The 15,798-nt window shown below is 37.6% G+C and overlaps 1 protein-coding gene across 3 annotated transcripts in view; it reads left to right on the top strand.

The window, feature by feature from the left end:
* The window catches only part of Otc (ornithine transcarbamylase), a 106,433-nt gene that overhangs the window by 79,472 nt on the left and 11,163 nt on the right, over positions 1-15,798 (top strand). For all 3 annotated transcript variants that reach the window (XM_028881424.2, XM_037199304.1, XM_028881423.2), the window contains one exon: positions 5,724-5,846. In XM_028881424.2, coding sequence (XP_028737257.1) covers positions 5,724-5,846 — 123 coding nt within the window. The remainder of the gene's footprint in view (positions 1-5,723; positions 5,847-15,798) is intronic.

Genomic DNA, 15,798 nt, shown 5'->3' with positions numbered 1-15,798 from the left:
CCCACCTGAACCCTCCTGTTCCCATCCCCACCCACCCTCAGTTCCCCTACAAAATCTATTCTATTTCCACTTCCCAGGGAGATCAATGTACCCACCTACCCCCTTGAGCTCTCCTTGTTACTTAGCCTCTCTGGATCTGTGGATTGTACATGATTATCTTTTTCTTTACAGCTAATATCCACTCATAAGTGAATACATGCAAAGGTTTTCTTTCTGAGTCTGGGTTACTTCACTAAGGATGATTTTTTTCTAGTTCCATCCATTTGCCTGCAAATTTCATGATGTCATTGTTTTTAATAGCTGAGTAAAATTCTTTTGTGTAGATGTACCACATTTTTTATCCATTCTTCTATTGGGGAATATCTAGGTTGTTTCCAGTTTTCAGCTATTATGAATAAAGCTGATATGCATGTAATTGACCAAATGTTGTTGTGGTAGGATGGAGCACCTTTGGTTATATGCCCAAGAATGGTGTAGCTGAGTCTTGAGGTAGCTCAATTTCCAATTTTCTGAGGAACTGACAGTGATTTCCATAGTGGTTGCAGAAGTTTGCACTCTCATCAGCAATGGAGGAGTGTTCCCCTTGCTCCATATCCTCACCTGCATGAGCGCTTGTGTTTTTTATATTAGCCATTATGACAAGTGAAAGATGGAATCTCAAAGTAGTTTGATTTGCATTTCCCCTATGGCTAAGGATGTTGAACATTTCTTTTTTATGTTTATTTTACATCACAGCTGCAGTTTCCTCCTCTCCTAGTTCCTCCTCCCCAAGCCCACTCTGTTCCTATTCCCCAATCTGCTCCTTTTCAGTTTCTGTTCAGGAAAGGGCAGGTTTCCCATGGATATCAACAAAGCATGGCATATTAAGTTTCAGTAAGACTAAGCACCTCCCCATGTATTAAAGCTGGGAAAGGCAACCTAGTATGAGGAGTAGGGTTCTATAAGCCAGTAAAAGAGTCAGTGACAGCATCTTCTCCCACTGTTAGGAATCTGTTTCCCAGCCATTTGTGAGTCCTCTATTGAGAATTCTCTGTTTATATCTGTACCTATTTTTAAATTGGATTATTTGGTTTGTTGATATCTAGTTTCTTGAATTTTTTAAAAAAATATTTTAGATATTAGCTCTCTGTCAGATGTGCAGTTGGTGAAAATCTTTTCCTATTTTGTAGGCTGCTGTTTTGTCCTATTGATGGTGTCCTTGCCTTACAGAAGCTTTACAGTTTCATGAGATCCCATTTATCAAGTGTTGATCTTAGTGCCTGTGATATAGGTGTTCTGTTCAGAAAGTTGTCTCCTGTGCCAATGTGTTCAAGGCTATTCCCCACTTTCTCTCTTATTAGGTTCAGTGTATTTGGTTTTATGTTGAGGTCATTGATCCACTTGGATTTGAGTTTTGTGCAGGATAATACATATGGATCTATTAGCATTCTTCTATATGCCAACATCATTTGTTAAAGATGCTTTCTATTTTCCATTGTGTATTTCTGGCTACTATATAAAAAAATCAGGTGTTCATAGGTGTGTGGATTAATGTCAGGATCTTCAAATGATTCCATTGGTCCACATGTCAGTTTTTATGCCAATACCAAGTTATTTTTTATTACTACGGCTCTATAGTAAAGCTTGAAGTCAGGGATGGTGATACCTCCAGAAGTTTCTTTATTGTACAGGATTGTTTTAGCTATCTTGGGTTTTTTGTTTTCCCCTATGACACTGAGTATTGTCCTTTCAAGGTCTGTAAAGAATGCATTGGGATTTTTATGGGATTGTATTGAATTTATAGATTGCTTTTGGTAGGGTGGCTATTTTTATGTTAATCCTACTAATCCAGGAGCATGGGAGAGCTTTCTTTCTGATATTTTCTTCAATTTCTTTCTTCAAAGACCTAAAGTTTTTATCATACAAGACTTTCACTTGTTGGCTTAGAGTTACCCCAAGATATTTTATATTATTTGTGGCTCTTGTGAAGGGTGTTGTTTCCCTGATTTCTTTCTCAGCCCATTTATCATTTGTATATAAGAGGGCTACTGATTTTTTGAGTTAATTTTGTATTCAGCTATTTCACTTAAGGTGTGTATCACCTGTAAGAATTTCCTACTAGAATTTTTGCTCTTGCTTATATATGCCATCATATCTTCTGTGAATAGAAATTCTTTGACTTTTTCCTTTCCAATTTGTATCCCCTTGATCTCCTTCAGTTGTCTTATTGCTCCTGCTAGAACTTCAAGTACTATATGGAGAGAGTAGACAGCCTTGTCTTGTTCCTGATTTTTATGGAGTTGCTTTGAGTTTCTGTCCATTTAATTTGATGTTGGCTATGGGCTTACTGTAAATTGCCATTGTTATGTTTAAGTATGTCCCTTTTATCCCTAATCCAAAACTTTTATCATGAATGTCAAAGGCTATTTCAGCATCTAATGAGATGACCATGTGTTTTCTTTCAATTTGTTTATATGATGGATCACATTGACTTATTTTCATATGTTGAACCATTCCTGCATCTCTAGGATGCAGCCTACTTTATCATGGTGGATGATCTTTTTGATGTGCTCTTGGATTTGGATTCTATTTTTTTGTGTGTGTGTGTCTATGTTCCTGACAGAAATTGATCTGTAATTCTCTTTCTTTGATGAGTCTTTTGTTGGCTTGGATGACTGTGGCCTCATAGAAAAAATTTGGCTGTTACCTCTGTTTCTATTTTGTAGAATAATTTGAGAAGTATTGGTTTTAGCTCTTCTTTGACAGTCTGCCAGAATTCCACACTAATACCATCTGGCCCTGTTTTGTTGTTTGTTTAGTTTTTATTTTTGGTTGGGAGACTTAGTGACTTCTATTTTTTAATGGATTATAGGGCTATTTAAATTGTTTATCTGATCTTGATTTAACTTTGATAAATGGTATCTATGGAGAAAATTATCCATTTGTTTTAGATTTTCTAATTTGGGTGGAGTACAGGTTTTTAAAGTATGACCTAATGATTCTTTGGATTTTCTTGATGTCTGTTGTTATGTCCTCCTTTTCGTTTCTGATTTTGTTAATTTGGATATTCTTTCTGTGTCTTTTAGTTAGTTTGGATAAGGGTTTGTCTGTCTTGTTGATTTTCTTAAAGAACCAACTCTTTTTTTCATTGATTCTTTGTATTGTTCTCTTCATTTCTACTTTATTGATTTCTGCCCTCAGTTTATTACCTGCCCTCTACTCCTTTTGGGTGTGCTTACTTGTTTTCTAGAGCTTTTATGTGGGCATCTAAGTTGCTGTATGAGATGTCTTCAATTTCTTTATGTAGGCACTTAGTGCTATGAACTTTCCACTTAGCACCATTGTGTTCCATAAGTTTGGGTATGTTGTGCATTCATTTTCATTGAATTCTAGGAAGTCTTCAGTTTCTTTATTTCTGCCTTTACTCAATAATAATCCAGTAGTTGGTTATTCAGTTTCCATGAGTTTGTAGACTTTCTGTTGTTGATATACAGCTTTAATCCATGGTGATCTGATAGGATGCAGGAGTTATTTCAGTTTTCTTTTATCTGGCGATATTTGCTTTGTGACCAAGATTTTGGAAAAAGTTCTGTGAGGTGCTGAAAAGATATATTTTTGTGTTTGGGTGAAATGTCCTGCAGATATCTGTTGTGTACATTTGATTCATAACATCTGTTAGTTCCATTATTTCTCTATTTAGTTTTTGGCTGGATTACGTGTCCATTGGTGAGAATAGGGTATTGAAGCCTCCCACTATCAATGTGTGGGTAGATATGTGACATAAGCTGTAGTATTGTTTCCTTTACAAATGTGGGTTACCCTGTGTTTGGGGCATAGACAATTTTAAAAAGTGAAAGATCTTCTTGGTAGATTTTTCCTTTGATGAGTATGAGAGTATAGAGTATGAATTTTCCTTCCTATCTCTTTTCATTAATTTTGGTTTGAAGTCTATTTTGTTAGGTATTAGAATGGCTACACCAGCTTTAAAAATCTTTTTCCATCCCTTACTCTGAGGCAATATCTATCTTGATGTTGAGGTGTGTCTTTTGTATGCAGCAGAAGGATGGATCCTTTTTTATAATCCATTCTGTTAGTCTGTGTTTTTTTAGTGAGGAATTGAGTCCATTGATATTGAGATATCAATGACCAGTGACTGTTAATTCTTGTTATTTTGGTGGTGGTGGTGGTTGTGTGTGTGTGTGTGTTTCCCTTCATTTGGTTTTGCTGGTGTGAGATTATTAATTTCCTGTGTTTTCATGTATGTAGTTAACTTCCTTGGGTTGGAGTTTTCCTTCTAGTACCTTCTATAGGACTAGATTTGTGTATAGATACTGTATCAATTTGACTTTTTCATGGAATATTTTGTTTTCATGGAATTTTCTGGATTTTTTCTCCAGAATTTTCATGGAATATTTCTCCATCTATTGAAAATTTTACTGAATATCTTAGTCTGGCATCTGTGGTCTTTTAGAGTCTGCAGGGCATATCTCCATGCCCTTCTACAGTCCAGGCCCTTCTGGATTTTTAGGGTCTCCATTGAGAAGTTGCATGTAATTCTAATAGGTCTGTCTTTATGTGTTACTTGGCCTTTTTTTCTTTGCAGCTTTTAATATTATTTACTTGTTCTGTATGTTTAGTGTTTTGGTTATTAAGTGCCAATGGGACTTTATTTTCTGGTCCAATTTATTAGTTGTTCTGTAAGCTTCTCGTACCTTTACAGGCATTTCCTTCTTTTAGTTAGGAAAGTTTTCTTCCATGACTTTGTTGAAGATATTTTCTGGGTCTTTGAGCTGGGCTTCTTCTCCTTCTTCTATTTCCATTGTTCTTCGTTTGGTCTTTTCACAGTGTGCCAGAATTCTTGGATGTTTTGTGTCAGAAATTTTTAGATTTAACATTTTCTTTGATCTAAGTATCAATTTCTTCTATCGTGTCTTCAATGCCCAAGATTCTCTCTTCCATCTCTTGTATTCTGTTGGTGATGTTTGCATCTAGTTTGTGTTCACTTACCTAGATTTTTTTCATTTCTAGAATTCCCTCAGTTTGTATAGTCTTTATTGCTTCTGTTTCCATTTTCAGGTCTTGAACAGTTTTGTTCATTTACTTCAAATATTCATTTGACTCTTTTCTTGGCTTTCTTTAAGGAAATTATTTATTCATTTCCTCCAATTTTTTGTTTGTCCTCTCCTCGATGTCATTGAAGAATTTATTTATTTCCTCTTTATGGACCTTTTTCATCTTCATAAAGTTGGGTTTAAGGTCTTTTTCTTATATTTCAGCTGTGTTGGAATATTGAGAGCTTGCTGTAGTGGGATAACTGGCTCTGGTGATGACATATTGTCCTGGATGTTGTTGGCTGTGTTCTTACACTGGGGTCTAGGCATCTGGGTTTGCAGTGATTTTATGTATAGGTGCCAATTTCTGAGTTTGTCTTTGTTGGATGGGTGTTTTATTCCTTGACTTCTGTTTCCTCTCTGGTCTTTTGTCCAGAGTGGCTTATAGTTGAGTAAGAGGGTCTCCAACCCAGTTGGGGGCTGGGCTTCTGATCAAGATATTAGACATTTTAAATACTGTTTTGTAATTGTATGTCCATATTATTGAATTTAATGCAAAACACAGTTTATTCATTCCAATAAGGCATTTATTTTCAGTAAAAAAACTGTTTCCTTTATCTTAACTCTAGTAACTGTTCCATAAAAGTGGATTTCCTCCCCATATTTAATCCCCCTTACCTCTTGATTTCCTAGGAACACTATGGCTCTCTCAAAGGCCTCACCCTCAGTTGGATAGGGGATGGAAACAACATCCTGCACTCCATCATGATGAGTGCTGCAAAATTTGGGATGCACCTTCAAGCAGCTACTCCAAAGGTAGGAAAACTTTCTGCCCTGAAAGTACCTCCCTGTTGATCAGATGCTATTACCCAGTGGAAACAAAGCTTTTGATCAATGACAGCATAGCTGAAGCCACACAATTTAAGCTACATTACCAACTCCTCTATTGAATGGCTATCTGGCTTCTTAAGAGCCCAATTTTCCATTTCTATAGTGGAAGCTAGTCTTGGCTGATGCCTTTTATTCCTCGAGTCTGTGATAAAAGCACATCCAAATTATGCCTTTGAATGACCTAATACTGGTCATTATCATATCTTTGTGTATTATCACCACACAGGCCAAAGAAAGCAGTGAAAACCAGACAATGTAGAATCCTCAGTGCTGGAAAATGATGCTGTAATCGCTCCAACACAAAATTTGATTAAAAAAAATAAAGAAAAAGTCAATCCTATGTGAAAAGCTCATTGCTTACATTCAACTTAAAGTTCAGCCAGGCAGCAGTGGCACACGCCTTTAATCCCAGTACTAGGGTGGCAGAGCCAGAAGGATCTCTGTGAGTTTGAGGCCAGCCTGGTCTACAGAGAGAGTTCCAGAACAGGCACCAAAAATGACACAGAGAAACCCTGTCTCCAAAAACCAAAACAAACAAACAAACAAAAAATCCAACTTAAGATTCAAACCTCATCTCCAGGGTCTCTTGGGATTTTTAAATCTGAGACGCATGTGCCTGTGAAAACTACCCCTACATGTTTTCTATCCTGATTATACACTCTTATAGAATGTATGGGAAACCCACTCTTTAATATCTTAACTCTTGCTATATAAGGAGATGGTAATGGTTGTTGCCTCTATATAGAACTAGAAGGTTCGAGAATAGAGGTAAGAGGGACCCCCAGGGAATGTCCTTTTATATGGTTTGAATTTCTTAATACATAAGTGTGTAAATAAATAAACTAAAATAAAAAACATGCACCCCCGCTAGAAGTAGCCCTATGTTAAGTTAATTTTGTCCCTCACAGAATGAACAGAACTTGGAAAAGGTAGAAATTAACCCACGGGAATCAAGCCCAAGCTGACCCTGCAAGGAATGTTTTAAAAACCTAGATCTAAGGCTCTATTCTCTCCATTTTGTTTCTTCCTTAGCTTCTGGTGTTTTTTTGGGAGTCTTTTAAAAAGGAAAATTTCCCTAAGAAGAAACTATTTCAGAAACTAAGTGTTGATTGTAAGAGAATTGACCATCATATTAGGAGACAATTGTACACAATGATTATGTGCCAGTGTCTTTCATCAAGTACATGTTTGCTGTTTCTCAATAGTCACAACTGTGGCTCACACCTGTGGCTCAATCTTAGCTGACTATACGGGAGCTTCAAAATTTTTCTCTCTGATTCTGCTTTTAGAATTTGATGTTTATTTACCAACTACCAGGGAACATGAATTATAACAGAAAGACAAATAGCTGAATTTTTTGAATAGTAATCACTCAGTCCTTGCGTATCTCATGCATATTTCGCCCAGATCAAACCTGTATCTTAGGCTTTGTTTCCTCTTAATGTATCCCTGGTAGGAATTTAGGAGATTTATAGGGAACTAGTGGAAGAAGATCAGGGAAAGGAAAGAATCAAAGAAGGGTACCATTTACAGGGACCAACCATCCTCGTCACCCTAGACCTTGGGTATTTCTGGAGATGAAAGGCATTCAATGCTAAAATTTCAAGAATTTTTGGAAAACCAGGATGATTTGTTCACCCTAGTGCCATGATATTTTCAGTCCAACAGAAGGAAACAAAACTTGATACAAGTGAGCTCTAGAGTGTAAGGTATACTTCAGAATTATCCCAACCAGGAGACATGAGAGCAGGGGATCAAAGCCAGGGCCTCATATATTCTACCTAAGTATTTTGCCACCGAATTATGCTCTATCTCTAGGGCATGACTTTTCTAAGGACATTATTTGCCCAAATGTACCTGCCATGCTGTAGAACAAATGGAAAACACATGCAATACTAGCATGCTCTGGAAGCTCTGTTACAGTGAATTTTAGGGACTCAGAGAGATGACCCTTACAACAATCACCATACCCCTTTCATTTAACATGCATGAAATAAAAGCTCAGGTGTGACATGTTTGAGCATACTCTTAAGAACACTGGTTTGCAGAAAGACTCCACATTAAGGCAAAATGTGACTGCATTTGCTTTTATAGTTAAAATGTACATTGACAATAATTGTTCCCTGCTATAAGGTTATTTTGGAATTGCTCCATTCTGTTGAAGAAATATACAATTTAAACATTTTATTGCATGTCAAAAATGTTTTATTAACATTAAAAGAAAAATTCTAGTATTATAGAGTAATTTCAGTATTGTTCTTTTATGGAAACTCATTTAAATGATAAAGTGTACAAAAATCCACTTAAATCTTGGTGAGAGCAAGGTTTTGTTAAAAAAAAAATCCTGCTGTTAAGTCTGATAGTGCAGAATTTGGTCCATCAATTTGTAAGTCTTCGCTTGTTAGTAGAACTATTTCCCTTAAAGATAAAGCTAGGAGATTTATTGCAAATTTAAGAAAAATTGAACAGCTTCCAAAGTCATAAGTAATCCATTTCCTCATTCCTCAACCAAGAATAACTTACACGTTCAAAAACTAAGGATTTTGTCCATGATTTGCAGCAGTGTTCGGCAAGCCATTGACAGTAATGCCTTTTAACATTGTTCTAAGTGAATATTTAAACTGGCTTTGTTAATCACCTTCTTCATCTGGTTTATGGAGAAGCCAATGGGTGGTCTAGTATTGAAAACTGAGACATAGGAAAAGAATCTGTCTCTGCATTCTAAGTCACGGCTCAGAGTGTGCAAGGTTGGATGATTTCCTAATTTCCAAGCCTCTCTGTCAGTTCTCTAAGTACTTATTGATTCCTCCTCTAAGAATGATTATTTTTAAAGAGTCCAAAACCTGCTCTCTGTGGGGAAGACTACATTTTCAGAACTGTAGGAACTTGGTGTAATATCCAAGTCTCTTTACTCATGTTTACTAGCACAATTGTTCACACCATTTGTTACCAAATTCACAAACCTTTACTAATTACTTTCCCCAAACCCCTACAAACCAGGCTCTGAAAGCTCATGGAATTTTGAGCATAACAAAGCTTGCTTTAAAATGTCTTCAGCTATCATAATCAATATCTCAGCAATTTCTTTCCTCCCGAAATTGATGATGGGAGAACAATCATAGACAGCATCTGTAAAGAAGTCAGATTTCAAATGAACAGACCTGAGCATGCCTGTCACAAGCTGATGTTCCTGGAAAGTAGAATCTGAGAGTTTAGTGTGTAAGATGTATAAGATGCCCATGACAGTATGTCCTTGAAATCAGTGGCTGTGGAAAAGAGCAGGGTAAGGAAGCAGGAGTGTGCAGGGGGAGAAGTTGAGATATGATGTGTTCCCAAGCCACAGTTTCAGTCGACCTACAGAGCATTTTGTATATGGAATGGTCAATTGGAACAGTCTGGGCTTGGGCAGAGAGGCTCTGGTTTTCATATATTCCTATCAATCAACCCTTGAATATATGGGGCCCTAGAAGGCTATGTTTGCTTGAGTGAGGTAGTCTTCTATAGATGAGTCAATGTCCAAAGGGGGCTGGATAAAGCCACCTTCTGGCACTACCATAGCAACTGAGAGAAGTAAGTCCTTTAATCATGATTATCCATATTGGTGGGGGTGTGAAGAGGATATCACAACATTCAGCAGAAATCCATACTTAAAATGTACAGAAACTGATTCGTAATAAATGCTAGGCATTCAAAAATGAGAAATGTGAGAGAGTCCTGTCTCAAGGACCTAGGCCATAGAGCACAACTAGTATCCCCACCCCCCACCCATCACTGCCCTAGTTGCAGGCCAGCAGGGAAGAATCCTGTGCGCAGGCCTCCCCACCAACACCCCCATTTGGACCCTGAAATCTACAAGACCTACTCCCTCCCTCAAACTCACCCATACACCCACACCCTACCCGTTGACCTCAGCAGCTCCCTGAGATGAAGAATCCACCAGCTCTTATTAGACCAAGAGTGACTAACTGAGACACAGAATGTGCCAGCCCGAATTGGACCAAGAGTTCTGATTGGACCAAAAGTAGTCCCCTGAGACACAGACACAGTAAGCACAGGTTGGACCAAGAGCAGCTCTTTCAGACACAAACATCTCTTGCACCTATTGGAGGAAGAGATAGGTAGACTTCAGTGAAAAAAAAAACACATACAACAATGAAAGAGAATATGACACCACCAGAACCTAGCAGTTCTACAACAGTGAGACCTGAACATCACAACATAGAAGAAGCAGAAGAAAGCAACCTTAAAAATAACTTTATGGAGCTGATAGAGGCCTTTAAAGAGGAAATGAAAAATTCCCTTAAAGAAATTGAGGAAAAGAAAAAAAACTTGGAAGAAATCAATAAATCCCTTAAAGAAAACCAAGAAAAAGCAATTAAACAGGTGAAGGAAACAGTTCAAGATCTGAAATTGATATAGAGACAATAAATAAGACACAAACTAAGGGAATGCTGGAAATGAAAAATCTGAGTAAATGAACAGGAACTACAGATGCAAGCATAACCATCAGAATACAAGAGATGGAAGAGAGAGTCTCTGGTGTAGAGGATACAATAGAGGAAATAGATTCAACAGTCAAAGAAAACATTATAGCCAAATATGTCTAACACTAAACGTCCAGGAAATCTTGTACACCATGAAATGCCAAACCTAAGAATAATAGAGATAGGAGAAGGAGAAGAATACCACCTCAAAGGCACAGAAATTATATTCAACAAAATCATGGAGGAAAACTTTCCCAACTTAAAGAAGGAGATGCCTATAAAGATACAAGAAGCTTACAGAATTCCAAACAGACTAGACCCCCCCCCCCCCGCAAAAAAAGGTCCCCTTGCCACATATTAATTAAACCACTAAACATACAGGATAAAGAAAGAATATTAAGAGCAGCAAAGGAAAAAGGCCAAGTGACTTATAAAGGCAAACCCATCAGAATAACACCCGACTTCTCAATGGAGACTCTGAAAGCCAGAAGATCCTGGACAGACATAATGCAGACATTAAGAGACCATGGATGCCAGCCCAGACTACTATAGCCAGCAAAGCTTTCAATCACCATAGACAGAGTACACAGATATTTCAAGACAAAAACAGATTGAAGCAATACCTATCCACAAATCTAGCCCTATAGAAAGCACTAGAAGGAAAACTCCAACCAGAGGAAGTTACATGCACCCACAAAAACACAGGTAATAGATAACCCCACAGCCGTAAATCCCAATGAAGGGAAATACACACACACACTACCACCAAAAGATAACAGGAATTAACAATCATTGTTAATGGTCATTATGTGGTCATTGGTCATTAATATCCCTTAATATCAATGGACTCAATTCATCTATAAAAAGACACAGGCTAACAGAACGCATATGAAAACAGGATCCACCCTTTTGCTGCATACAAGAAACACACCTCAACTTCAAAGACAGACACTACCTCAGAGTAAAGGTCTGGGAAAAGACTTTCCAGTCAAATGGACTCAAGAAGCAAGCTGGTTTAGCTATCCTAATATCTAACAAAATAGACTTCAAACTAAATCAATCAAAATAGATCAGGAAGGACATTCCATATTCATCACAGGAAGAATCCACCAAGATGAAGTCTCAATTCTGAACATTTATGCCCCAAATACAAGGGCACCCACATATGTAAAAGAAACAATACTAAAGCTTAAATTGCACATCAAACCCCACACACTAATAGTGGGAGACTTTAACACCTCACTCTCACCAATGGACAGATCGGCCAGACAAAAACTTAACAGAGAAATAAGGGATCTAACAGATGTTATGACTCAAACGGACTTAATAGATATCTACAGAACATTCCACCCTAACACAATAGAATATGCCTTCTTCTCTGCAACCCATGGAACCTTCTCAAAAATTGACCCCATACTCGTATTCACAAAGCAAATCTCAACAGATAACAAAAAAAAATTGGAATAACCTGTATTTTATTGGACCACTATGGCTTAAAGTTAGAATTCAACAACACAACTCACAGAAAGCCTACACTCTCATGGAAACTGAATAACACTCAGGTGAATCACCAATGGATCAAGAAAGCAATAAAGAAATTAAAGACTTCCTAGAATGTACAACATACTCAAACTCAAGGGACACTATGAAGGCAATGCTAAGAGGAAAATTCATAGCACTAAATGCAGACATAAAGAAGTTGGAGAAATCTCACACTACCAACTTAACAACACGCCTGAAAGCTCTAGAACAAAATGAAACAAACTCACCCAGGTGGAATAGATTCCAGGAAATAATCAAATTGAGAGCTGAAATCAATAAAATAGAAACAAAGAGAACAATACAAAGAATCAATGAAACAGAGTTGATTCTTAGAGAAAGTCAACAAGATAGACAAACCCCTATCCAAACTAACCAAAAGGCAGAGAAAGAACATCCAAATTAACAAAATCAGAAATGAAAAGGAGAACATAACAACAGACAACAAGGAAATCCAGAGAATCATCAGGTCATGCTTCAAAAACCTGTACTCCACAAAATTGGAAAGTCTAAAAGAAACGGACAATTTTCTGGATAGGTACCACATACTAAAATTAAATCAAGACCAAATAAACAATTTAAATAGACATATAGACCTAAGGAAATAGAAACAGTCATTAAATTCTCCCAACCAAAAAAAAAAAAAAAATCCCAGGGCCAGATAGTTTCAGTGCAGAATTCTACCAGATTTTCAAAGAAGAGCTCATAACAATACTCTTCAAATTGTTCTACATAACAGAAACAGAAGGAACATTGCCAAACTTTTTATGAGGTTACAGTTACCCTCATACCAAAACCACACAAAGATGCAAAAGAAAGAGAATTACAGACCAATCTCCCTCATGAACATTGATGCAAAAATACTCAATAAAATATTGGCAAACAGACTCCAATAACACATAAAAAATTATCCACCATGATCAAATAGGCTTCATCCCAGAGATGCAAGGGTAGTTCAACATATGATAATCTGTCAATGTAATCCACCATATAAACAAACTGAAAGAAAAAAAACCCACATGATTATCTCATTAGATGCTGAAAAAGCCTTCAATATAATCCAACACCCCTTCATGATAAAGGTCTTGGAGAGATCATGAATACAAGGAACATACCTAAACATAATAAAGGCAGTTTACAGCAAGCCAAACAGCCAACATCAAATTAAATGGAGAGAAACTCAAAGCAATTCCATTAAAAGCAGGAATAAGACAAGGCTGTCCACTCTCCCCATATCTATTCAATATAGTACTCGAAGTTCTAGCTAGAGCAATAAGACAACAAAAGGAGACCAAGGGGATACAAATTGGAAAGGAAGAAGTCAAACTTTTGCTATTTGCAGATAATATGATAGTATATATAAGTGACCCAAAAAATTCTACCAGAGAACTGCTACAGCTGATAAACACCTTCAGTAATATGGCAGGATACAAGATTAACTCAAAAAAATTAGTAGCCCTCCTATATACAAATGATAAATGGGCTGAAACAGAAATCAGAGAAACATCACCATTTATAATAACCACAAATAATATAAAATAACTTGGGTAACTCTAACTAAGCAAGTGAAAGATCTGTATGACAAGAACTTTAAGACTTTGAAGAAAGAAATTGAAGATGTCAGAAAATGGAAAGATCTCCCATGCTCATGGATAGGGAGGATTAACATAGTAAAAATGGCCATCTTACCAAAAGCAACCTACAGATTCAATGCAATCCCCATCAAAATTCCAACACAATTCTTCACAGACCTGGAAAGAACAACATTCAGCTTCATATGGAAAAACAAAAAACCCAGGATAGCTAAAACAATCTTTTACAATAAAGCAACCTCTGGAGGCATCACCATCCCTGAACTCAAGCTCTACTATAGAGCTATAGTAATTAAAAACAGCTTGGCATTGGCATAAAAACTGACATAAGGACCAACGGAATCATTTGACGATCCTGACATTAATCCACACACCTATGAGCACCTGATTTTTTGACAAAGAAGCCAAAATTATACAATGGAAAAAAAAGGATCTTCAACAAGTGGTGCTGGCATGACTGGATGTCAACAAATAGATCCATATGTATTGCCATGCACAAAACTCAAGTCCAAGTGGATCAAAGACCTCCATATAAATCCAGCTACACTGAACCTGATAGAAGAGAAAGTAGGAAGTAGCCTTGAATGCATTGACACAGGAGATCACTTCCTAAATATAACACCAGTCACTGAGACCAACAATTAATAAATGGGATCTCCTGAAACTGAGAAGTTTCTGTAAGGCAAAGGACATGGTAAATAAGACAAAAACGACAGCCTACAGAATGGGAAAAGATTTTCACCAACCCCACATCTGACAGAGGACTGATCTCCAAAATATATAAAGAACTGAAAAAAAAAAAAAAACACATCAAAATACCAAACAATCTGATTAAAAAAATGGTCTAGGGAGCTAAACAGAATTCTCAACAGAAGAATCTTAAATGGCCAAAAGACATTAAGGAATTACTCAACATCCTTAGTCATCAGGGAAATGCAAATCAAAATGACTCTGAGATAGCATCTTACACCTGTCAGAATGGCTAAGATAAAAAACACTGAAGACAGCTTATGTTGGAGAGGATTCGGAGTAAGGGGAACACTCTTCCACTGTTAGTAGGAGTGCAAGCTTGTACAGCCACTTTGAAATCAATATGGCGCTTTCTCAGAAAATTGGGAATCAATTTACCTCAAGACCTAGCTGTACCACTCGTGGGTATATACCCAACAAATGCTCAATCATACCACAAGTATAGTTGCTCAACTGTGTTCATAGCAGCATTATTTGTAATAGCCAGATCCTGGAAACAGCCTAGATGCTCCTCAACTGAAGAATGGATGAAGAAAATGTGGTACATATACACAATGGAGTACTAGTCAACAGAGAAAAACAATGACATCATTAAATTTGCAGGCAAATGGATGGAACTAGAAAATATCCTGAGTGAGGTAACCCAGACTCAGAAGGATAAACATAGTATGTACTCACTCATTAGTGGATACTATATGTAAAGTGAATGATAACTAGACTACAATCTACAGCCCTAGAGAAACTAGGTAATAAGGAGAACCCTAAGAGGGTTGCATGGATCACCCTAGGAAGGGGAAATAGATGAGATCTCCTGAGTAAACTGGGGATAAAGGGGGTAGTAGAGGGTAGGTGGTGGTGGATGAAAACATAAGGGAATGGGATGGTTGAGCTGGAACAGGGGTGGAGTGGGAGAGCAATGAGGGAGATATCTTGATAAAGGGAGATATTATGGGGACAGGGAGAAATTGGATGCTAGGGAAGTTCCCAGAAATCCACAAGAATGGCCCCAGCTTAGACCACTAGCAATAGTGGAGAGGGTACCTGAACTGGCTTACCCCAGTAATCAGATCAGTGAGTACCCTAACTGTCATCATAGAGCCTTCATACGGTAACTGATGGAAGCAGATGCAGAGATCCACAGCTAAGCACAAGACCGAGCTCCAGTAGTCTAGTTGAAGAGAGAGAAGAGGGATTCTGTGAGCAAGGGGAATCAAGATTATGATGGAGAAATCTACAGAGACAGCCAAACCAAGCTAGTGGGCACTCATGAACTTTAGACAAACAACTGTGGAGCCTCCATGGGACTGGACTAGGCCCTCTGCATAAGCAAGACCATTGTGTAGTTTGGTCTGCTTAAGGACCAATAGGATCAGGATCCATCCCTGGTGTATGAGATGGCTTTTTGGAGCCCACTACCTATGGTTGGACACCTTGCGCAGCCTTGATGCAGGGGGGAGGGGTTTGGACCTGCCTCAACTGAATATACCAGGTTTTGCTGACAGGGAAGGCTGG

The sequence above is a fragment of the Peromyscus leucopus genome, chromosome X (genome assembly GCF_004664715.2).
Source record: "Peromyscus leucopus breed LL Stock chromosome X, UCI_PerLeu_2.1, whole genome shotgun sequence".
Classification (NCBI taxonomy): Eukaryota; Metazoa; Chordata; class Mammalia; order Rodentia; family Cricetidae; genus Peromyscus; species Peromyscus leucopus.
The sequence above is the reverse complement of the archived record's forward strand: the minus strand, read 5'-3'. Positions and strand labels throughout refer to the sequence as shown.